Source organism: Tupaia chinensis, unplaced genomic scaffold (genome assembly GCF_000334495.1).
Source record: "Tupaia chinensis unplaced genomic scaffold, TupChi_1.0 Scaffold000168_1, whole genome shotgun sequence".
In the NCBI taxonomy this organism is placed as follows: Eukaryota; Metazoa; Chordata; class Mammalia; order Scandentia; family Tupaiidae; genus Tupaia; species Tupaia belangeri.
This window is the reverse complement of record NW_006159643.1, coordinates 1,350,821-1,375,210: the sequence shown is the minus strand read 5'-3', so window position 1 is coordinate 1,375,210 and position 24,390 is coordinate 1,350,821. Positions and strand designations below refer to the sequence as shown.

The 24,390-nt window shown below is 35.9% G+C and overlaps 1 protein-coding gene across 1 annotated transcript in view; it reads left to right on the top strand.

Annotated features, from left to right (window-relative positions):
* The window catches only part of PTPRR (protein tyrosine phosphatase receptor type R), a 246,256-nt gene that overhangs the window by 195,338 nt on the left and 26,528 nt on the right, over window positions 1-24,390 (top strand). Inside the window, exons 7-9 of the mRNA XM_027770931.1 lie at window positions 1,113-1,197; window positions 10,741-10,820; window positions 11,887-12,024. Coding sequence (XP_027626732.1) covers window positions 1,113-1,197; window positions 10,741-10,820; window positions 11,887-12,024 — 303 coding nt within the window. The remainder of the gene's footprint in view (window positions 1-1,112; window positions 1,198-10,740; window positions 10,821-11,886; window positions 12,025-24,390) is intronic.

The window sequence follows — 24,390 nt, the reverse complement described above, 5'->3', positions numbered from 1 at the left end:
TTTGCAGAATTTCAAGTTACAGAACATACTGCTTTATGTAATCAACCTTCAAATATTTGTTTAGACCCTTTAGGCCTCTTGATTTCTTGATCCCAGTAAGTTACAGACACTTGCCATTTTAGTCTACTGCATTTACTAGAGTTACTTCTCTATTTATTCCCTCTGCAGTCATTTGAGGCACATAACATATTCTCACTGAATAAAAATATCTGTGTTCTCACTAAGTGGGAGAAAAAGTATCTGAATGCCTTTCACTGAACATGATGCATTTACAATCACTAATGAAACAATCTAATGATAAGTGTTTCTTAGTACAAAAAGAGAATCATCATCACTTCAGTCAACAAAAATGCCTTTATATTTACCATCCATTAAGAAAGGGAGGAATTAATAATCCCAAAAGAGTCACAACTCCTTTTTTTCCTCTCTTTTTTTTTTTTTTTTGGAGAGGTTTTTACTATAGGGCACCAGAAAGACAGAGAGAGACAGAGAGACAGAAAGTGAGAAATCCCCCCCAAGGCGGGATGGCCATGCCACAATCCTTTCTCCTCTATTCTCCTCTTGGGATCCTGGGCATGCACACACATGCACCTGGTATGAATTTAAGCCACCAGGTCCTGGACTTGAATCCATATGGTTGACCACATGGGTGTCTAGCGACATAGCCATTAGGCTAACTGCTGGTCCCAAGAGTCACAACTCATTTTAAAAGAGAACCATAACAGAGAAAATTTTGGAACTGAAGTTAACAGCAAGATTTGAAGAGATTGGAATACATTGTTTTAAAAATCTATTTTTAGCCACATGTCTATAATTATAGCACTTATATCACAATGGAAATTTAAAAATCTAACCAGAGTGTTAAATGTCTCTTTAATGACTACATATAAAATAATACTTTCTAATACTGAGCACTGTTTCTTAGAAGTCAACTTGCCAGAGTACAACTGATAATGTTTATGAAGGGAAGGGTGTTGGTGAACTAGAGGTGGTAGTCTGTTTTTAAATGACTTTGAAGTCTAATAGAGCTCCATATCAGATGGTCCCCTGTGAAGCTTTTCTTTGTGGCAGTATTAGATACACTTAATTTCATATCTTTTTTTTTTTTTCAGGAAATACCAATGAACTTTGTGGATCCCAAAGAAATTGACATTCCACGTCATGGAACTAAAAACCGCTATAAAACTATTTTGCCAAGTAAGTTTCTGGAATTAAAATTTGTATTGCAAAGCATAAGCCTTTCCCATTTACTCCATTTCCCATCTTTACAATGCATATATACACACTTTATTTGGAGTTACAAATTTATGTGAGCACTGTTTCTTAGAAGTCAACTTGCCAGAGTACAACTGATAATGTTTATGAAGGGAAGGGTGTTGGTGAACTAGAGGTGGTAGTCTGTTTTTAAATGACTTTGAAGTCTAATAGAGCTCCATATCAGATGGTCCCCTGTGAAGCTTTTCTTTGTGGCAGTATTAGATACACTTAATTTCATATCTTTTTTTTTTTTTCAGGAAATACCAATGAACTTTGTGGATCCCAAAGAAATTGACATTCCACGTCATGGAACTAAAAACCGCTATAAAACTATTTTGCCAAGTAAGTTTCTGGAATTAAAATTTGTATTGCAAAGCATAAGCCTTTCCCATTTACTCCATTTCCCATCTTTACAATGCATATATACACACTTTATTTGGAGTTACAAATTTATGTCAATACTAAAAGCATTAAAGTGGTCTGAGGTTAATAATTTTATCTTGTTTTACTCATTATACTGATCAGCTCACAATTCCAACAGACACGTGCTTCTAAAACTTATTGTGCCTTATAAGATGGTCAATTTATTTTTGTTAAGGATGTCCAATAATTTAATGGGAAAAAAGAGATAATCTTTTCTACAAGTGGAGCTGAGTCAACTGTATATCTGCAAGCAAAGAAATAAAGTTGGAGATCCTGCCTCACGCCATGTATAAAAATTAATTCAAAATGAATCAGAGGATCTACATGCAAGAGCTAAAACTATAAAATCTTGGGAAAAAACAGATGCAAATCTTTGTGACCATAAATTAGTTGATGGTTTATTAGATGCAACACCAAAAGCACAAGTAGCCAAAAAATAGACAACAATTTATCAAAATTATAAAGTTTTGTGCTTCAAGGAAAATGAGAAGTGAAGAAAGTGAAAAGACAACCTTAAGACAACGAAATGAGACAAAATATTTGCAAGTTGATCTAGAATATAAAAAGAACTCTTAGAACACAATAATAAAAATACAAATGGGCAAGGAACTTCAATAGACATTTCTCTACAGAAGAAATACAAATGGCTAATAAGCATATGAAAAAATACTTGGCATCATTAGCCATCAGAGAAATCAAAATCACAAGATATCACTTTTTGTCCACTAGGGAAGCTATAATAAAAAAAAAAAAGATAGACCATCATAAATGTTAGCAAGGATGTAGAAAAACTGGACACTTTATGCATTTCTGGTACAGATGTTAAATGATATAGCTACTAAGGAAAGCAGTCTCACAGTTCCTCAAAAGGTAAAACCAAGACTTTATAACCCAGATATTCCACTTCTAAGTATACCCAGAAGAAGTGAATCAAGTGAACCATAAAATTTTACACAGATTATTCATAACGGAATTATTCATGTAACCCCAAAGTGGAAACAACACAAATACCTATTAACTCGTGACTGGATAAATCAAATGTTGAATATCCACATAATGGAATTAATAAAGAGGAATGAGGTACTGATGCATGCTACGATATGAATGAACCTGGAAAACATTTTGCTAAATGAAAGAAGTCAGTCACTAAAGACCTCATATTTTATAATTCCATGTAAATGAAAAGTCCATATGGGCAATTCTGTAGGACAGAAGTACATCAGTGGTTGCCTAATGTTAGTGGAAATAGGGAAGTGAGTGCTAAAGTGTTTTAAAGTCTTTATTTATTTTGGAGATAATGAAATGTTATAAAATTGATGATGATTATTGTACAACTGAATTTAAAAAAAAAAACCTCTATAATGGCACACTAAATAGGTAAATGTACGGTATATGAATAATATCTCAGTACAACTATAACCAAATATTTTTACTGTGCGTAACAACCATCTAGAGTCCTTGTTAAAAATCCAGAGACCAGAACCAGCAGATGGCATAGTGGTTAAATCAATGGACTCTCACATGGTCGACCATGGTTCAAGTCCCAGACCTAGTGACTTGAAATTCACACCGGGCATGTGTGCGTGCATGCCCAAAATCCTGAGGGGAGAGTGGAGGAGAAGGGATTGCAGCATGGCCATCCCCCATGAGAGGTGATTTCTTTCTGTGCTCTGTCCCTCTGGCAAGTGCATGTGCCCTATAGCAAAATTCTCTCTCAAAAAAAAAAAGAAGGAAAAGATGGAGGGGAAGGGATGGCAACATGACAAAGCCCAATGGGGAGTACTTGCTCACTTTGATGAGTGCATGTACCATCTGACAAATTTTTTTAATAATAAAATGAAACTAAATAATTAATGAATTACCATTAATAGCAATTTGAACTTTTTCTCTTGGTAGAATTAAAAATGCATTTTACAAGTCTCTCCACTGTAATATACTTTTAACTCATCTATATAATTAAGTCTAATTAACTAAGATATAGCCAGTGTTAAAAAGTATTTTATCGGGACCAGCAGATGACATAGCAGTTACATCTCTGGACTCCCATGTGCTTGCTGTGGTTTGAATCTGGACCTGTCGGTTTAAAACTCACGCCAGGCACGTGTGCATCGTGTGCATCCATGCCTAAAATCCTGAGAGGAGAATGGAGGAAAAAGGATTGTGGTATGGCCATCCCCACCCCAGGGGGTTGATTTCTTGCTTTCTGCCTGTCTCTGTCTCTCTGATAAGTGCGGGCATCCTGTAGCAAAAATCTCTCTTAAAAATAAAAAAGATTTTTATGGTTACCATTGGCTGAAGGAAATGAAAGTGCTCTGTGTTAAAGTTAGGATTCTGTCTCTCCTTTTTCTCTCTCACTCTCTTTCTCTGTTTAAGTTTTCATCTAAAATATAGAAAACATAAGTAATCAGGGCTTATGCAGCCAGTGCCGTTATTATGTGCACTCAAACCATCATCTAATTTCAGAAGGATTTATCAATCATTACAATTATTTCTAAGTTCAATCCTCTGTATTTCCTGCCTAGATGATGTCATACAACTGCTTCAGAACCCTGAGTCAGCTTTTCCATTCCCAGAACTGGGTGGACCACTTGAACCAAGGCACCTGTGCTGACAACTGATGTTGCAAATGATGGATTTTCTATTGCAAATGTCTGTGGCCAGATGACCCCACCCACCTCTTGGTGCATAAAATAGAATTCAGAAATATAGGTTGAACCAGCCACCTCAATAATTGAAAATTATCAGAAAAGACTGGAATAAATAGGCAAAACTGGTTTTTATGGCTTATTTTCAATAAATAATTACCAAGATTTCAAATATTATGATTGATTTTATTGGTACACCCTACCATAAACTCCTCTTACATTTAAAGGCTTTCCAGCTTGTACATAAAAATAAGCTTATGTAATTTGGAAGATACTTTGCAGGACGTATATGGAAGGCTCAACACAAATGACGGCTATTTCTAGAGGACGATGTCAGCTTGGTTCAGAACACTCTAAATGGTAGATTGAAGCGCTAAGGTCAAGTTTAAATCAAATTGTTTTGTAATATAAACAAATATAACTGGTAAAAATATGTCCAATATTAAATCACAAAAGCAGTGAAGAAAAATAATTAATATGAAATTTATTAACACACACCGAAGTATAATAATAATACATTTTATGTATATTTCTTCCATGCAATCAACTTATTTATACAATATAAAGCCATGTAGACAAAATTAAAGAACCCAATTTACTCTGGCCATTACTGTACATTGTAATAGTGGCCCAAGCAAGGTGACACACACTTGATGCTCCTACTCAGCAGGCTGAGGTCACATGGGAGGCCCAATTCCAGGCCACCTTAAAAGCCAAAAGTGGTGGTATATGCATGTGTCTCAGCGACTAGGAGGCTGAGGCAGGAAAATCAAAACATAGCGAAACACCATCTTAATAAAAAGTAAAGTCTAGTAATCTCTCCCACTTAAAGTATGTTCCCTCTTTTATTATATTAAGTGGGTACTACAAAATAGAAATGCAAGTAAGTGAATCGCTCATTAAAGCAATAAATTGTGTACCTAAAGCAAGATACTGTAGTTAGATTTTATTTCCTACTCTAGTAAAAATATTTACATTGTAGCAGGCTGCTCAATCTCCTTAGTACCATTCTTTCTTCATTTGTAAGAAGTCATCAGAATACCATACCACAAAGCTATGGAGAGAATTCAATGATAGTGTGTATAAAATGACTAGCAACATTTTGAATAATGATAAGCCTTTAGCTACTGTCAGTGTCTATTTTCTTTCCTTAACTAATTGAAAATAGATCCATCGTTAACCCCAGAATGAATCACAGAAAGCAGAGATATCATCTACATAGAGAAGAGCTCATATTTTAAAGGTAGAGCACTCCGCCACATTTCCTTTTATAATTTTCACAAGGTTCTTAAAAATTGAGTTTCCTTATAATCCCCAGCCCCCACTGGCAAGATCAATTCTCCACAATAAAGGAAATGTTCTCTCTCTCCAATGTGATACCCATTAGCCACAGTGGCAACTGAGTACTTGAAATACAGCTAACGCAACTGAGGGACTGACTTTAAAATATAATTGTACTGTAATTAACTACAATTAATTAGCTATATGTGGCTAATGGCTACCATGTTGAACAATACAAGCCTGAGTCTTTTCTCTCTCCTGCAACAAATTTGAAATTGACTCCTGATCACTTTGAAGGTGTGACCAGTCCCTGTCTTTTCTTACATTTCCTATTCATCTTAAACTCATCTATGAAAGCAATCCTATTCTCATCCCCAGCATTGCCTAAAGCTGGCAGTGATAGGCATCCCCCCTATCTTCCACTAGCTTCTCTTAACTTCAAGCTCATTTCTTCCTGAAAGGGGAATCTTAAGCACAGAGTAGTCTTTGGTAAAGTCTGATAAGATGCCAATCAAAATATCATAACACAGATATCACTTGTCTTTTAAGAAGTTTTAGGATTGTCAGAACCAGCTGGTGGCATGGTGGTAAAGGCAGCTGGATTCTCTCCTGGCCAACAGTGGTTAGAGTCCCAGAACCGGTGGCTTGAAAATTATGCCAAGTGTGTGTGTATGCGTGCCCAAAATTCCGAGAGGATGATGGGGATAACGGAGAGGGGGTTGTGGTGTGGCCATCCTTCCTGGGGGTGATGTTGCATTTTCTCTCTCTCTGTCTCTCTCCTCTCTGGCGAGTGTACCTGCCCTACGGGATGAAAAATGATTTAAGATCATCACAAGTGGGTCTGGCAGGTGGCTCAGTGGTTAAGGTGCTGGAATCCCACATGGGCAAGCATAGGTCAAGTTTTGGACCTGACAGCTTGCTTTCTCACTTTCCCTTCCTCTATCTGTCTCTCTCTGGTCAAATTTTAAAAATAACAATAACAAATAAAATTAAGTAAATAATTCTTTTTTTTCTTTTTGAGTTGAGAGGTTTTTGCTATAGGGCGCATGCGCTTGCCAGAAAGACAGAGTCAGAGAGACAGAAAGCGAGAAATCACAACCCCCCCCCCCCAGAGATGGCCACACCCGCAATCCCTTCTCCTCCATTCTCTTCTTGGGATCTCAGGCACGCACACACACACGCCTGGCGTGAGTGTAAGCCTCCGGGTCTGGGGCTCAAACTGCAGTTGGCTACATGGGAGTCCAGCAACATAGCCATTACACCAACTGCTGGTCCCAGTAAATAATTCTTTAAAAAAAAAAAAAAAGATTGTTACAATTTATTTTAGGAAGATCAGAATGGGGAAATTCTATGCATTCTATACACCGAATTTATATTTAAGTGAAATAATGTTGAGAGGGGGTCGGCAGCCAGTGGCATTGTGGTTAAAGTGACAAGATCACATGTGGCCAACTGTGTAGTTCAGGTCCCAGACCAGGTGACTTGAAAAACATGCTTAGCACATGTGCATGCATATCCAAAATCTAGGAAGAAAAAATGATTGTAATTGTTATTGATACAGCCCTGCTATACCATAAATGGCATGCTAAATATTTAACTTATAACTCAGAAATATCTGATCAGGAAAAAATTGTCATATGAAATTTGATAAATATGTTAACTTAAAATACATGAAAACAATAATAACAGTAGTTTTGAAAATGATGATAAGAGCATTTTTTAAATCTTTTTTTTTTTTTACTAGTCTAACCCAACATATTAAAAAGGGCTTGTTGGAAACCTACATTTTCTCTTAGTCATGGGTTGTATTCTTGCTTTAAAAAATTATTTTTTCAAAATTTCTAACTTCTTGGAAATTAATATAAATTACTACTTTCCAACATAAACTTAATTCAGTTTGTCAGGAACCTGTGTCTAAGCATAAACTAGAGTTCCCAATAAATTATATGCATCATAAGCCTCATAAAAACTAAAGTGGAAAGAGGGTGGGAGAAGGGGGATAGTGTAAGGAAAGAAATGAAGGAAGAAAATAGAGAGGCAAGACGTTTATGGGACACAGAAATGGGTATTATCTGTTGATGACAGTATGTTTTGTATTCTTCACTGGACTGGTGTGAAGTGTATTATGTCGGATAAATTCAACTCACAAGCAAAGTGATATATAGTGATTAAACATATGAAATTTTAAATTTTTAAAAATAAAATAAATAATAAAAACTGAGGAAAGTAGACCTCTCTTCAAGCCTGAATGGGTTAGAAAAACTTTTGTGGTTTCTTAGAGTTTGTGGACCTTTCTAATAATCAGGGGATACTACAGAGAATGAATGTTTCCTTGTTTCATTTGCTAAAAACAAGAAAAACCTATAGAAAGTCCAAAGCAGTGTGTTAAATATTTTAAATAGAAAATAATTCAGATATTGACCTCTCTATGAGCTATATACCAAAGAGATATCACACAGATACTAACAGTCATTAACTATAGCTCTTGCCTTCAAGGGGCTTGCCACAATCCATTGAGAACAGATAGAAACTTATACACTTAAAACACAAAAGAAAAAATATTAACATAAACCTCAAGGAGCCTGAGTGAAGAAGTGAATGCCTAATTCTTCCTAGGAAGGCCAGGGAGGACTTCAGAAAGAAGATATTTCTTGAATTGAAAAAGGAGGAAGACATTGTTAGGCAGAAAAAGTCAGAGGAAATAACACGTATAGAAGCATAGCCTCTGCAAGAACATGGACTACCTGGGAGATTTCCCTAGGTTCAAGGGGCAAGAGCAAATGGTGCACGTGGGAAAGTGGCTCTTGATGAGGAGTTGGGCAAAGGTCATTAAAGAGCTGCTATACTGGGACCAGCAGTTGGCATAATGGCTATGTCGCTGGACTCCCACATAGTTGACCATGGTTCGAGTCCCGGACCCGGTGGCTTAAACTCACGCCGGGCACATTTGTGTGTGTATGCCCAAGATCCTGATAGGAGAATGGAGGAGAAGGGATTGTGGGGTGACCATCCCCTCGAGGGGTGATTTCTCACTTCCTATCTTTCTGTCTCTCTCTGTCTTTCTGGCGAGCACATGCGCTCTATAGCAAAAACCTCTCAAAAAATAAATAAATAAATAAAACGAGCTGCTATACTTTGCCAAGAAGTGTAGCCAAGAAAGAAGCTTGCATTTCATCCTATAGGACTGCATGTCCAGTAGAGCAACCACTACATAAATTTAAGTTTAAATGAATTCAAATGAAATACAACTAAAACTTCAGCTCTTCAGTCCATACTAGCCATATTTCAAGTGTCCAATAGCCACATGTGGCTGGGGGCTAATTTTTGGATAGCACAGACAAAAAACACTTTCATCCTCACAGAAAGTTCTCCTGGGCATATGTGGTATGCTACTCCGGGATGTCTAAATTGTCCAAAAGCATACCAGATACAATGAGCATAATAAAATAAGTTCAATGGACAAAATAAGTTTATATATAACTTTCTGGAAACCCACAAGGTAATTAGCATAATAAAGACCATGAAAATAGTGCGGTTCACCTTTACTTACTCCAATGTTTCCCATATATGTTTGATTACTGAACCCCCTTTTAAGAGATTATCTCATTTATAAGTTATATAATTCTGTGCGCTGTGGAGGTAACGATTTACAGATAACATCTGGGGCAATAACTGTGATGGGCAACTAGGAACCATGGATGGCTTTTAGACAAGGAAGTGAGGTGATCAGATTTTGTTTTATAAAGAGTGCCTGGTCAGCTTTGAGAATAAAAGTTTGGAAAAGGACAAAACTGAAGGCAGGAAAATCAGATGCAAAGTTCAGGTCTTAGGCTAAAAAGGCAGTCACAAGAAGATACGGTCAACAACTTTGGAATGTCACAGAGAGGGACATGAAAACACACACACACACACACACACACACACACACACACACACCAGGCTCATTGAGATTAGCAACAAAAGTATCAGTGGTGATGTTAGTAAGAGCAGTTCCCACACAGTGTTGGGTTAGGGTAGATTAGAGCGCACATGAGGAGAAAGAAACTAAGCAACCACTAGGATATAACATATTTTACTGTAATTGTCACTTTATGAAGCTATGCTTTTAAAAATTTATTTATTTATTACTCCATGAGAGAGACAGACAGAGAGATAGACAGGTACCCACAACAGGGTCTTCATGGCACTTTCTTTCATCCTCAGCCAGCCTAGATCATAAACCGAGCATGTTCGAGGAGGCTCTGAGATGTGAACCTGGGACTTTCCTATGAGTCCATTTGTGTTACCACTGCACCATCATCTGGCTCAAGTTTATACAGCTATCTTAGCATGAGGAAAGCAGCATAACACAGTGGCTAAGGATTCTCTAGAGTCAGATAGTAAGAGTTCAAGGCCTGGCTTCGTTGCTTACTTCCTGGCTGTGTAGACAAATCATTTAACCCCTCTGTCTCAGTTTCCTGTTTGACAAATGGAGAAAGAATGATAATCTATTATCTTAGGTACTTTCATTAAAGATTTTTAAAGATCAAAAGACATAATACCTGTAAGGCATTAAGAATACAGGCTGATGTCTAGGAGACAATGAATACAGTTGTTTGTATTTTATGAACCGACTAAGAAATCATGTTTAATCTATGCTGCCTTTTTCTTCTCCTGGCTTGCTCCACCCCCAGCCTCATACTAATAGCATGGCGTCTGGTACATCACGATCGGTCTTACCCATCTGAGGAAACTGAAGTGTCTGGATAAGATGTAGTAGTGGCATGTGAAAAAATGATAGAGTGCAGCCTGATTTACCCCGAAGGAGAAAGGAGAGACAGGAGTGCGGAAATCTGATGCCAATTTCAAATCCAAAGAATAGGAGAAGCATAAATGAGAAACAGGGTGAGAAAAAAATCTCAGGCTTATGAGTGAGATTTATGTCAGAAACAGGATTCCAATTGGGCCAAAATGTCACTCAATAGGCACAGATGGATCAAGGGATGGAAACACACATGCACCAAAGACAAACACTGATACATGACAGATGCTCAATATATAAGTTAGCAGATGTAGTACTTAGTTATTTGGTGTTCTAAGGAACTTTGAAAAGAATCAATTCATTTAATGTATCCTATCTTGTTTCTTTCATTAGATCCCATTAGCAGAGTGTGTTTAAGACCGAAAAATGCAACTGATTCATTGAGTACCTACATTAATGCCAATTATATTAGGGTAAGTAAATTAATGAAAATCTTTTTTCTCATGAGCATGTTGACTTGCTATTGGGATTGTTGGTTTTAGGTTTTTTCCCCCTCCAGAGTAAATTAATTTTTATTGCCATTATTATTGCTGTTGTTTACATTTAATCACTGCACATCTTTACAGTGCTCAGCATAGTTCTCCCAGCATGAATATAGTGCATATTAGTCAAGTCAGAGACATGGCCACATACATTATCATCAACAGATACCTTTTCATTTTTGTGTATCTAAAACGTTTCATTTGTTTGTTTTTTTCTCTGATCCCCTCCCTCCTACCCCCAATTATCCACCTCATCCTATACTGTCTCTAGTATCTACAATTGCCCTCCCTGCTATTATACCTTCCAAGCAAAATATCTTCCATATTCATTCACTTTGTATCAAATGTCTCATTGTGTTTTATGGCTGGGTAGTATTCCATAGAGTACATATGCCACATTTTCCAATCTACTCATCTGTTCTTGGACTTTGGGTTGATTCTATGTCCTAGCAATTGTGAATAATGCTACAATAAACATGGATATGTGAGTGTTTTCCTGAGTGAGGGTTTTCCTATCCTTTGGGTAGACACCTAAGAGTAAAGTTAATGGGTTTTATGGTAGTTCTATTTCTTTTAAGTTTCTGAGGAAACTCCATATTATTCTCCATGGTGGCTGTTCTAATTTGTATTCCCACCAACAGTGTAGAAGGGTTAAGCAAGGGTTTTTGTTTTTGTTTCTGTTTTAATGGTTGTTGTTTATCTTAGTCATAGTCAACATTGTAGTGGATTCCTTGCAATGAATCTTCTTTGCCTATGAGTCCCTGGCTATCCTGTTCTATGTGGGTATTCTGCCAGGGACTGGTTATTATGCCTCTCAATACTGTATACTATGCTTGACTTGCTGGAAGAACAGCTGTGTGGACTGTAGTGCTAGCATCAGTGAAGCTGCCAGAGTTGATGGACCTACACAGCTATTTTGTTTGGAAGATCTTCACCTAAACTTTCACTTTAAGGTATGAATTTAAAAGTCAATATTTTTGTCTCTTATTCTCACTAGGGCTACAATGGCAAGGAGAAAGCATTCATTGCCACACAGGGTCCCATGATTAACACTGTGAATGACTTCTGGCAGATGGTTTGGCAGGAAGACAGCCCTGTAATTGTTATGATCACAAAACTCAAAGAAAAAAATGAGGTATGATCTTCAGCCAGTTCTGCATGTTATATATATTCTATCGCTATAGAAGAGCTATTGTATAAGCAAAATCACCATGTTCTTATAATGGATTTAAGATGGAAACTCTGATACACTTAAATACAAGATTAGGTCACTTCATGCTTCCAAAAATTTGCAGTTGGTATTATTGTATGATTGGTGGCTTTCTTTCAGACAAATCAATATACTTGGCATACACATATCTCATTTGTACCCACGAATCTCAGTAAGATTATGAGGGGCCATGAATATCACCCTAATTTATAAGCGGGAAAATTTTAAAATTAATTCATAGCCCAAGTAATTTTTGAGCACTTACTATGTAACGGGTTATTATTCAAATTATTTGGGATATATTAGTAAATAATACATGCCAAGATTTCAGTTCTTGGTAGATTTTAGCTATCTAGTGGGAGAAGATAACAAAAAGTAAATAAACTTAATAAATTCATAAATAATAAAGTACATTAGAAGGGATGAGAGGAGCAAGCAGGTAGCATGGTTGTTGAGGTGCTAGATTCCCACATGGCTGAGTGCAGATCAATTCCCAGACCTAATGGCTTAATTTCTCTCTTTCTCTATCTCTATCTTTTTCTGGTAGGCATGCACACCCTATGTCAAGTTAAGAATAATAATTATAATAAATAAATAAAATGAAATAATGCTTTAAGAAAAAGGATGAGTAATTATAAATATTTGTGATAACTGATATGCTAATTACCCTGATTTGATCATTACATAATGTGTACATGATTGTAACATCACATCATACCCCATAAATATGCATAATCATTACATGTTAATTAGGAAAAAACACACACACAAATAATTTGCTATGGGCTGAATGCCTGTGGCTCCTCCAAATCCATATGTTGAAATCGTAGTTCTTAAGGTTATTTGTATGAGGGTTCTGAGGACCATGAGAGGTGATTAGGTCATGAGAGCAGATCCCTCATTATTAGGGTTAGTGCCTTTATAAAAGAGACCCCAGAGGACTAGCACAGACCTTACACCATAAGAAGACAAAGTTAAAAGGAAACATATGAACCAAGAAACCCTCACCAGGCACTGAATATGTCCATATTTTTTCTTGGACTTCCCAACCTCCAGAACTGTGAGAAATAAATATTAATTATTTATCATTTTAAAAAAATTTATAAAGGATGAATGCTATATAATAAAAAAGTAGAGCAAGAAAGAAGGTGAGAATAGACTACAGTAGAATTCCATGTAATTAGGGTGGGTATAGGGAGTCTCACTAAGAAATTGAGAGTTGAAGAAAGTTACAAAAACCAAGCAACTTTTTCAATTATCTTCAAAATAAGAATTCCAAAATTAGAGTCCATTACCATACTAGTAGTCTTTTCTAAAGATTTAGCTTGTAGAATACTCACTCTGTATTTTGCATGATAAAAATAACTTGTGTAATTTCTGAAGGCAGCTATCTTGGGTACTGCTTACATTTTAGAGCATCTTAGTAGGATAATTTATGGTCTGATTTTAGTCAGCATTTTTTTTTTGTCAAGATTTTACCAGGGACTCATAATAACAAAAAGAATTTAAGGAAATTGAGCTTTTCCTATACTCTTTGGTGAGTTATAACTTTTGAACAGTGTGTAATGCTGGGGCAAACTGAGAGAATCTAGGCCCATAAAACAACACATTAAATGTTTTTTTAAAAGTTTTCTCTTTTATTTTTGCTACAATAGATAAATATTTTTTCTGGGATTTATTCTAGAAAAATCATGTATTCTTGACTAGTAGTGAAGTCGAATACTTAATATCTGTTGGACTTGCTAAATAAAGCACATTTCTATGAATCTAATATGGAAATATGGAGGAAGTTAAACTGTCTTTGTGTTTCTCATGAAAAGCACAGAAAGACAAAGATTAGACTTTAAGGTTAACATGCATGTTAAGAATTTAACATTTGCCACTATAAGAATGGAAATAGTGTAATTTCCAATCTGGAGGAAGAGGAAAAGACAATTTTTAAATAAACTGAAAGAAGAGGAAAAAAAAATAAGGAAACAGAAAAATCAGAATAAATTTTTACCAAATTGGAGAATAGAAAGAAATCCAAATAAATCAGTAATCACACTTCAATATAATAGACTAACATGCCAATTAAATACCTGAGATTTTCAAACAGTTAAATAAATTCAGTTATATTCTGTCTATAAGAGGACACAGAAATGTGAAAATAGGGCCAGCTGTGTAGTGCAATGCTTAAATGCTATGTATAAAAATCCAGATTCCACATGGCCAACTGCAGATAGAATCCCAATACATGCCAAGTGCATTTGCATGTGTGCTCAAATCCTGATAGGATAGAGAAATGGAGGGTAAAGATTGCCATATTACCATACCCTATTGTGGGGTTCTGTCTCTCTGTCTCTTTTTTTTTTCTATCTCTGTTGAGCCTGCCCTCTGGTAATTAAAAAAAAGAAGAAAGTTTTTAAAAATCAAAATGATAAAGATGAAAAATATACACAATTGTATAACAGCCAAAGAAAGGTACATATCACATTAAATTGACTTACAGTCAAAACGACCATCACTAAAGAGGTTATATTAGAGATAAGAAAGGTCCATACATAACTCTAAAAGGTACAATTCACAAATAAAATCCAATTCTAAAATCGCAAATGCATCAGATAGCCTCAAAATATCTGAACCACCAATGCACAGAATTAAAGAAGAAATTGACAACTGAGAGAAAACCCAACAGGAAGAAGATATTAGTATTTGTTACTTCAATAGGACAAAAAGATAATAAGAATATAGAAAAAGGTTACATAGGACCTTTCTACAAATTAACGAGCTTGATTCAATGGACATTTATAGAACCTTCTACCTAGTAATTTCATTGTACAAATTTTTCAAAGGCATGAAAACGTATGAAAAGTAACCATTCTCAGGGCCGGCAGGTGGCGTGGTGGTTGAGGACCTGCTCCTTGACTTAGTAGTTAATGGAGTCAGATCTCACATGGCCAACTATGCAACTCAAATCCTGGACTTTGTGGTTTAAGAAACATGCCAGATATGTGTGTGCATGCCTCAAATCCCAACACGATGGAGAAAAGGAAGAGAGTGAACTGTGTCATGATCATGTCCCATGGGGGTTGCTTTCTTCCTCCCTCTCTCTGCCTTTCTGTCTCTCTGTCTCTCTCTGGTGAGTATATACACCCTCTAATATATTTTTAATTAAAATAATAATGTTTATATTGGAAATAACTATGGACACACCAAAAAGATTTTTTAATTAGAAAACATTATGAATAACCTCTTGCAGAATTTAGCATCATTTCACAGATTTCAGCCGAAAGCATTACTTCTGCCTACTTTCATTCGACTGATAGTTTTCTGAATAGATTGTCACTGTGTCAATGTTTTCTCTAAGTCAACTCATGCCCTTGCAAATTACAAAATTCTATTTATTCTTCTATGAAGAATAAAATAATCACTTTGTCTTTGGCTGAGATCAAGGGAAGAAACAACACAATTAATATATAAAAAACATTATAATTTATGTAATTATTCATAAATATAAGAATGTCAATATTTTGAAACAGTGAGTTGCATTTTCCACAGAAAACATTACTTACAATTCAGTGTTGCTTATATATTTCAGACTGACACTTGGCAAAGCATGAGCAAAACTACCTCACAAGGATTGTAGTATAGGTTATAGTACCCCTGTAAGCTAAATCATGAATTTTAGTTTTTTGTTTTGTTCTGTGTTGTGGTTCTTTTGAGTATTTCAAACCCCGAATCTTATGATGTACTTTGATGTTTTTCCACTCTCATAGAAAAAATCACTAATGTGTCTTCACTATCAGTATTTTATCAGGACAGAAGCTAAGTCTGTTGGTTAGTCAGGAAGGAATCAGGATTTTATCAGGACAGACACTAAGACTGTTGGTTAGTCAGGAAGGATTCCCTGGAAAGCGTGACATATCTTAAAGAAACCTAAGATGAGTGATATGAGCAACTGGTGATATGCCAAAGCCACAACAAATGTTTGCTCTTCGCCATCTCCACGATCAAGGTCTTCATCCTACCAGAACTGCTATATAAGTCAAAAACGTTATCTCAAGTTTCAAAGAATGGGCTCACTGAAGATGCTTAGAGCTATTTGTTCCGAATCAGCTAGCAAAGAAAGTCCCTTTCATTCTTTTCTAAGTGTAATCATCATAGGGGAGCTAATGGAACAATTTCCCTGGAACAGTCAAATGGATTTGTTGAAAGTTAGAATTTTTAAAAATAATTCCAACACTAAAGGCTGGTTGAAGTTTTTGTTTTTCCCTATGGCTGAATAATTCAGAGATTGGAGTGGTAGTTTTGTGATTGGATATTTTGTTTTGAGGTTTTTCTTTGCTTTTGTCTTTGTTTTGTTTTGCTGTGTTCTTACCGTTTCTAGCCTCCTGAGTTTAAGTATTTGAAATATACTTTCTGCAGATGTAAATGTCAAACGTGTTGTGTTACAGGTATTCAGTGTGTAACCTGTCACTTTTTTGTCTGTAAGCAATTGGCCATGTGGGATCCAGCCACCTGAGCCGCCATGCCATCTGCTGCCCCCTTATTGTTTATTACTGTTTATTTTCCATTAAAATAAATTCCTTTCTGTCCAGACTCTTTAGAGATATAAATATAATACTATAGAGGAAACTTTGATGTCCTACAGATCAAAATGAAGCTGAGAAATCTGGCGAAAGAAATACACAGTAGTCTTCACACTATCAGGAAAATGTTGTTTACCAAAAATGTGCCAACTTTCAATTGTGTTAAGCATCATTGTTTGGAATAGACACAAATCATTTCCTCAGAAAAAAACATGAAGGTGGAGTTATCTTTAGAAATTCCCAGGCTTTGTATTTACACAAAACTTTCTACTTTCTAATAAATAAATAAGTAACTGAACCTCTCATTTAATAATCCTAATAGTCACAGTTACTCACGGTTCATAAAATGAGAATAGACAAAACAAATTTTAAAAAGAACTGAAAATTTATTTCTTATATTGAAATAAAAGAAATTTCATTGCTATTAAATTTGAATTTCTTCTTTTAGATAAATGTCAAGATGAAGGAATTCCTCTTAAAAGGAAGAAACACTGAAAACAGTGTTCAGAAGAAATTTTCTCTTTTAGAGGTTTTTGCCTTAGGGTGTATGCACTCACCCGAGAGAGAGAGGGAGAAACAGAGACAGTGAGAGAGAAAAAATGAGAAATCAAGCCCCAGCAGGGATGGCCATGATGCAATTCCTTCTCCTCCATTCTCCTCCTGGAATCTTGAGCATGTATGCACATATGCCTGGTATGAATTTCAAGCCACTAGGTCTGGGAGTTGAACCATGATCAGCCACATGGGAGTCCAGAGATGTAATTGCTATGCCATCAGCTGGCTCCAGTGTTCAAAAATGTTTAATGTGGGCCAGCAGTTGATGTAGTGGTTACATCACTGGACTCCCACATGACTGACCACCGTTCAAGTTCTGGACCAAGCAGCTTGAAACTCACACAGAGTGCATGTGTGTGTGTGCCCAAAATCTTGAGAGGAGAATAGAGGAGAAGGAATTGCAGCATGGCCATCCCCCCTGGGGGGGTGATATCTCACTTTCTGTCTCTCTGTCTCTCTCTCTCTCTCTCTCTCTGGCGAATACATGCACCCTATAGCAAAAATATCTCTTAAAAAAAAAAGATGATGAAAGCTTTTAAAAATATCTTTTTAAATGAATTATTCCTTTACTACAAGACCAGGAGGCCCAATACTTACAAAGCTAGAACTGGACTATAAATTTGTCTTTTATTCAAATTACTGCTGCCTTTTTTTTTTTTTTTTAAGAGATTTTTGCTATAGGGCGCAAGCACTCGCCAGAAAGACAGAGAAAGACAGAAAGACAGAAAAAGAGAAATCACCCCCCTCCCCCCGTGGGGATGGCCACACCACAATCCCTTCTCCTCATTCTCCTCTCGGGATCTTGGGCACATACGCACAGGCGCCTGCGTGAATTTAAGCCACCGGGTCTGGGACTCGAACTGCAGTTGACTACATAGGAGTCCAGTGACATAGTCATTATGCTAACGCTGGTCCCGCTGCCTGCTTTACTTCTAACTATAGATAAAAATCCTCTTATCCAACACAGTTAATCGAAAATGGTTAGTTTGAGTAGTATCTATTTTATTATATTTGAAACTATGTACATGTGCTGGAGCCAGATTATGACATACCTCAGCCTATATGAGAAAGGTCCTACGTTAGTACCTGTAGCTTCCCTGCACTTGCCAGGAGCATGCAAACATGTGCTTGTGATCTGGGCCAGCTGAGACTGGGGGTGCAGACACTACTAGAGGACTTGTACATTCATTCATATTAAAATATGTCTATCTGGGGGTCAGCAGGTGATATGGTGGTTAAGTCACTGGACTTTCACATGGCCAGCCATGGTCTGAGTCCTGGATCTGGCAGCTTGCTTTCTCACTTTCTCTCTCTCTCTTTCTCTGTCTCTCTCTGGTGAGTGTATCTACCCTATAGAACATTTTAAATAATAATAATTAAAAAAAGAATAAATACTTTTTAAAAAAAATGTGTCTATTTTTTATTAAGGGTTTCAGTCTTTGAGGTTTTTTTGGTTTTGGTTTTTGAGTGTTGGTATGAAGCTACAGTTCTAGAACATTTTTAACTTAAATATATTACAACCTTTTATACCATCAAAATCTCCTAGTAGGTTTCTTTAATGAGAGAGAGAAAGAGCACAGAAAAATTTGTAAAACAGTAAGAATTCAGATTCCTATTTACATTTTTAAACTTTACACAGACTTATTTTTTTCTAATTTATATATTTTAATAATATTTTTTATTTTATATATTTTTAATTATATATTTTAATTTCAAGAAAAGCCATTTTAGCTTAATAAACCAAAATCAAAAAATGTTAAGAGAACTTTGCCTAATACCTAAAGCCAGGAAACAGGTTAGGATTCTGTTCAAATAGTAAGTACATGGACCTATCCACACTCAAGAGAAGACAAAACTCCTTAACTCTGGAAAATAAAGCATAGAAGATCAGTAATGTTTTAGTTAAAAGTCATAAAATTCTATATCACCAGTTCAAACTCATGTACTTTTTCTGTTGTGGTCCGATCTTTCAGTTTAAATTCTGGAAGATAACGTTCAACTCTGGACTTGTCCCCACAATTAAGCTGGTCATTTTCTTAAGTTGTTTTAGAACTCTTATTTCCGTGTGTCTGACTTTAGTTTTTCTGAGATAGCACTCAGGAAAACATGTACATGTGTTGGGGCCTGGTGTTGGTAAATTCTTTCAGGTTTTGTTTATCTGAGAATGTTCTTGTCTTCTCTTCCCATATGAAGGATAATCTTGCCAGATATAGTATTCTTGGTTGAAATTGTTTTTCACTCAACACTGAATATATTTTTCCATTCTTTCCTGGCTCACATTGTTTCCAATGAGAATTCTGCTATTAGCCTGATGGGATATCCTTTGTAGGTAACTTGCTGTTTCTCTCTTGCCAATCTTCGTATCTTGTCTTTGTCTGTGGTTTTGGTCAACCTGGCTATAATGTATCTTGGAGAATATCTTCTTGGGTTGATCCTATTTGGGGTCCTTTTTATTTCTTGGATATTTGGAAAGCTTTCTTCCAGGATTTAATAGAATAGATTACCAATGTCCTTATTAGTCTCTTCGCCTTCTGGGATACTGATTATCCCGATGTCTGGATGTTTAATGGTATCTAATATTTCTTGTATGTTATTCTCATTTTAGGCGATTATTTTCTCAGTCTTTGTGGTAGATTTTACTAGTCCAGTAATTCTGTCTTCTACATCTGAAATTCAATTTTCTATAAGATCTAGTCTGCTTTTAATACTTTCAAAGGAGGTTTTTGACTTCCTGTATTATAGCCTTCATCTCCGACCATTCCATCTGATTCTTTTTTATGGTGCGTATTTCCTCTTTCTGTTCTCACAAGAACTTCCTCACCTCCTGTAACTTATCAGCTTTTTTCTGCTGCTGTTCATTGTCTCTCTTCTCTTCCATCTCTGTTAGCTCTGTCAGTATGAATATTCTAAATTCTTTATCAGACATTTCCATGAGTTCCATTGTACTGTCTATGGATGAAAAGGAGTTATTCTTTTTCCTTGGGGGAGAGATATTTTCTTGGTTTCTCATAATTCTTGTGCCTCTGTGGTGATTTCTAGTCATCAGATGGGTTATTCATTTCTTCCAAATTTCTAGAAGTTCATACTGAGTGATCAGAGGAGCATAGGAGGAGGTGATCTGCAAATTCCTTGGCATTCCATTTTTCTCCTTTTGTGTCACAGATTCGGTGGGAATTGAGGAATATAAGGACTCTAATAGTATTTGAATGCTTGGCTACGTTTCACTTAGACCTGTTTAGACACTCCGTATGTGGAGATTGAGCAGCAAAGTGATAAGGTAGAAGAAAAAGTATAAGAAAACAGAGATAAAGAGAAAGAAAGAAGAGAAAAAAGAATAAAGCAAACAAACAAAAATGTATTTCTTTGTTAATTTTAAAAACAAAAACTGAAAACCACTCACTGCACAAAAGCACAGCTCTCATGGCAGACTCAGTCTTCTTCTGGCCTACCCTTTATGCTTTTCATAGATGGGAGGGGGGAAGGGAAGGGGACTATTACCAAGATAAAGGAGGATGTCAGAGCCAAGAAAATACTTTACCTTAAGAAGTTTAAAAATAAAGAAAAATTTAAAAAATGAAAAGACAGAAACAGAGAGACAGAAAGAGACAGAGAGAAAAGGACAGAGGAGGCTCTACCTGGGTGCTATCTAAGTAGAACATCTTCATTACTTTTATCCCTGAAAGCACTAGATCTCAGCTCTCATGGCAGACTCAGTCTTCTTCTCAAAAGTTTACACAGACTTTTATAGTTGTCTCACCTATACCTGATCTGACTGGAGTTTCCTTTACAGAGTCATGATTTTTTTCCAATGAAAAACCTAGCAATTATCTTTTTTTAATGAATTTTTTATGTTACCTTCATATTTCATTGATTTATAATATATTTAGGTCCAATGCCAGTCTTTATTAATGCACAAAACTGCCATAAATGACATTTTATATGAGTACAATTTGGTGAGTGGTGGTAATAGAAGTACTAAGTTTAGTAAGATAATAGGCCTGGAACAGGCTCTGTTTTATGAACATCAAAATATCTTACAGGGGGTATTTGTTCATACTGTGGTTAAAGTGGGGTTAGTTAAGAGATAGTGGGGAAAGGAAAGATGGAAAGTTAAATTCATAAAATGGTATTTTTTGAGGAGATCCTAACCCCAAACTCCTTTTTCCCAGAAACCTCCTACCAAAACAGCTGAACCTCAGTCTCCTCAGCTATAAAATGATTTTTAAAATAATAATATACCTACTACCCATTTTGCCTACCTCGGAGAATTGTGCAAGGGATTAAATGATACAATGTTGGAAAGGTACTTTTAATATTAAATTGTTATGCCCATGTTAGTATTTAGTTGGGGCACTAAGAATAAGAATTACCATAATAGTAATAATTTTAGGCAATCTGATCCACTCTATCCTTCTCTTGTACATTAATGTCACCCAAATGAAACTGAGTATTTTATTTTTGTTTATTTAGAGTCATTTTCTGTGTGACTATATAGTCTTTAGTTCATAGAGCAATATCTCTTTGATTTTTATATAGAGAGAAACCAAAAAGAAAAGAACTTAAAAATAGATATTTCCCCAGGCAACTAAACTAGTTAGCTAGTCCTCCTTCTTTAAACACAAATAACCCTAATTTGGTGGAAGCCACAGAAAAGTTTTTTTTAAAAATCATGAAAACATGAGTTTGTATTACTTTGCATTGCATTCTATTTTTTTATAAACCACTGATTATGAAAAATTGTTTGTATCCAGAATATTTTCAATCATAGTTTGATAATTACTTGTTTGCACAAGAGACACACAGTCCTTTGGAAACCTCTTTTTCCTCCAAATTATGGATTCTTGGGACTAATAAACAATTTTACTGAAGGGATCAGCCCAGTTAGCAGGACAGTAGTGATGATTTGGGTTGTATTCGGTTAGATAGCATGCTAGTTTGAATTACCTACAATTAGTGCTGTTCTACCATATTATCTGTAAGACAGCATTTTCCTTCCTTGCATTTTCTGCCTCTTTCATATCATCATTAGCACCCCGATAAAGACACTCTAAAAAGCTGTTCAGGAAAAATAATTTGAGAATGAACTTGTACTCTTAGAAACAACTACATTTGCAGTTCTCCCCACCTCATATTCAAAAGCATCCACACTTATCTGGTCTCTTTTTCTACTTTCTATTCAAAGAGGGAAAATGTATTCTGTGTGTAAAAATAAGCTATTGTATCTCAGAAAGGAGATGGGATGCTAATTAAGGGTTGTTTGAATGTACAAGTCACACTGCATTGTCTACCGGGAGCTTGCTGCCAATTGCTTTTTTGGTAAAGAGTCAAGAAAAACATTCAAGAGGGCCCCGGCAAGCCTTGGTGAGAAGTGAGCAGCCCTTTTACTTATCAAGTAGGTGCCGAATAAGTATTGGTAGGAGTCAGGGTACAAGCAGTAAGCTCCTGCCTCACAGCTTTTTCTCCTGGTTTCAAGAGCAACTTTGCTAAAGTGGGACCTGCTGTTCAGGTCTGATCGTGGACAATGGGGCATGAATGCCAGCCTGTCGGACTGCTGAGAGCCTCTTTCTTTATTCAATATCTTTTTCAAGATTCTTTGTCGCTCTTCTGGGACTCATCTGAGAGGCATAAGTTTTAAGATACACAATAGCTCGGGTCTTACAGCAAAATAATTGATGCTCCACTGAAAGAAACCAGGCAAATTGGTTAGTATGATGACCTTTGAAAACTGGAAAAATGCTAGACATTTGGCTGGCAACTTGTACATCAGAGGGAAATATGCTGCTTTATTTTGAAAAGGTTTCTTAATGTTCATGCTTAATTAGCCACAGTAAATTGTTAGTTTGATTGTCTAATAGTCTTAGGTGGCATGTTAATAAAGCTGAAACAATTTACTATGTTTGGAAAAGGATCAAAATGTGGAGGATACAAATGTGTTTTTATTGTAATGAATGAAAGAAACTGTGATTTTACTAGGTCAAGTGGTATTCTTCGCTGCCGTAGCATGTGGAGTAGCTTAGTATAATCAAACCCTGAATGTGTATTTCTGATAGGTTACATACCTTTTCCTCTAGTTCTGTCATTCTGTGATGCTTTCACTGCTCTTTTGAATCTGCAAGTATTTACATATTTTTAAGTCTATTCATATGCCCCTGATATTTATACGAAAAACAAGTTTCCTGGATACTAAAAGGTCTCAACTGAGGGCAACAAGTAAAAGGGTGTGTGCATGTGTATGTGAGTGTGTGTGTGAGTGTGTTTGAGATAAAATGATAAATACTACTTTAAAAATATTGCTAAAATTAACAGTCTCTCTGGACATCCAAAATAAAATATCAGTTTTGCCCTATCCATTCTTTGATAGCATAATATGTGGTGGAGAAAAATGAATAATTCTTTTACAATTGCTTAAAAAACAAAATTATATGAGCTTATATGTAAACTTGAAGGTCATGGTGCAGTTTTCTTTTAATAATCGTATGTGGGCATCATAGTTATAATAAAATAATATTAAATACATAAAAATCTAATTACTTGAGATCAAAAACCTATCTATCACTCAATAGTTTTAAAGTGTAATAATATGTTTTAAGTACATACTGTATGCTCAACTTTAATGCTAAATACTTTTCATGTATTAAAGTCATTAGGAACTGAGGCCAGAGAGGTTAAGGCTCTTTCTCATGGCTTCACAGCTAAGGAGTGGTAGAACCAAAATCTGAACCCAAGTCTCTGAGCCCAGAGCCTGTGCCTTAACCATCATGCTATGTGGCCTTGCTTGCAGTATAATTGTTATCACTCTTACTAAGCTCCTCCAAAAAAATCCGTTATTAAAAAAAATTTTAGTAAATATTTTTGTAAATTTATTTCAATTGATTCCATTGGTGAAAGAAACCATTGGTTTTGAAACATATAACGCAATAGATGATAAATGGTCATAAAATCAATTGCCTTACATACATAGAACTGTGTTCTACGTCATCTAACAAATTACTTCTATTAGAGATAGTTTGATTAGACACAGCAGGTTGAAGAAGCAGGAAAATGTAACTTGCCTCCATCATCATGGAGGAACATTCTTTTTATTTCTAGGTATCACATGATAAACTCTAATACTTGGATCTCATTTTCTTAATTGTTCATTTCTTCATTTAGTTCCTAATTAGTT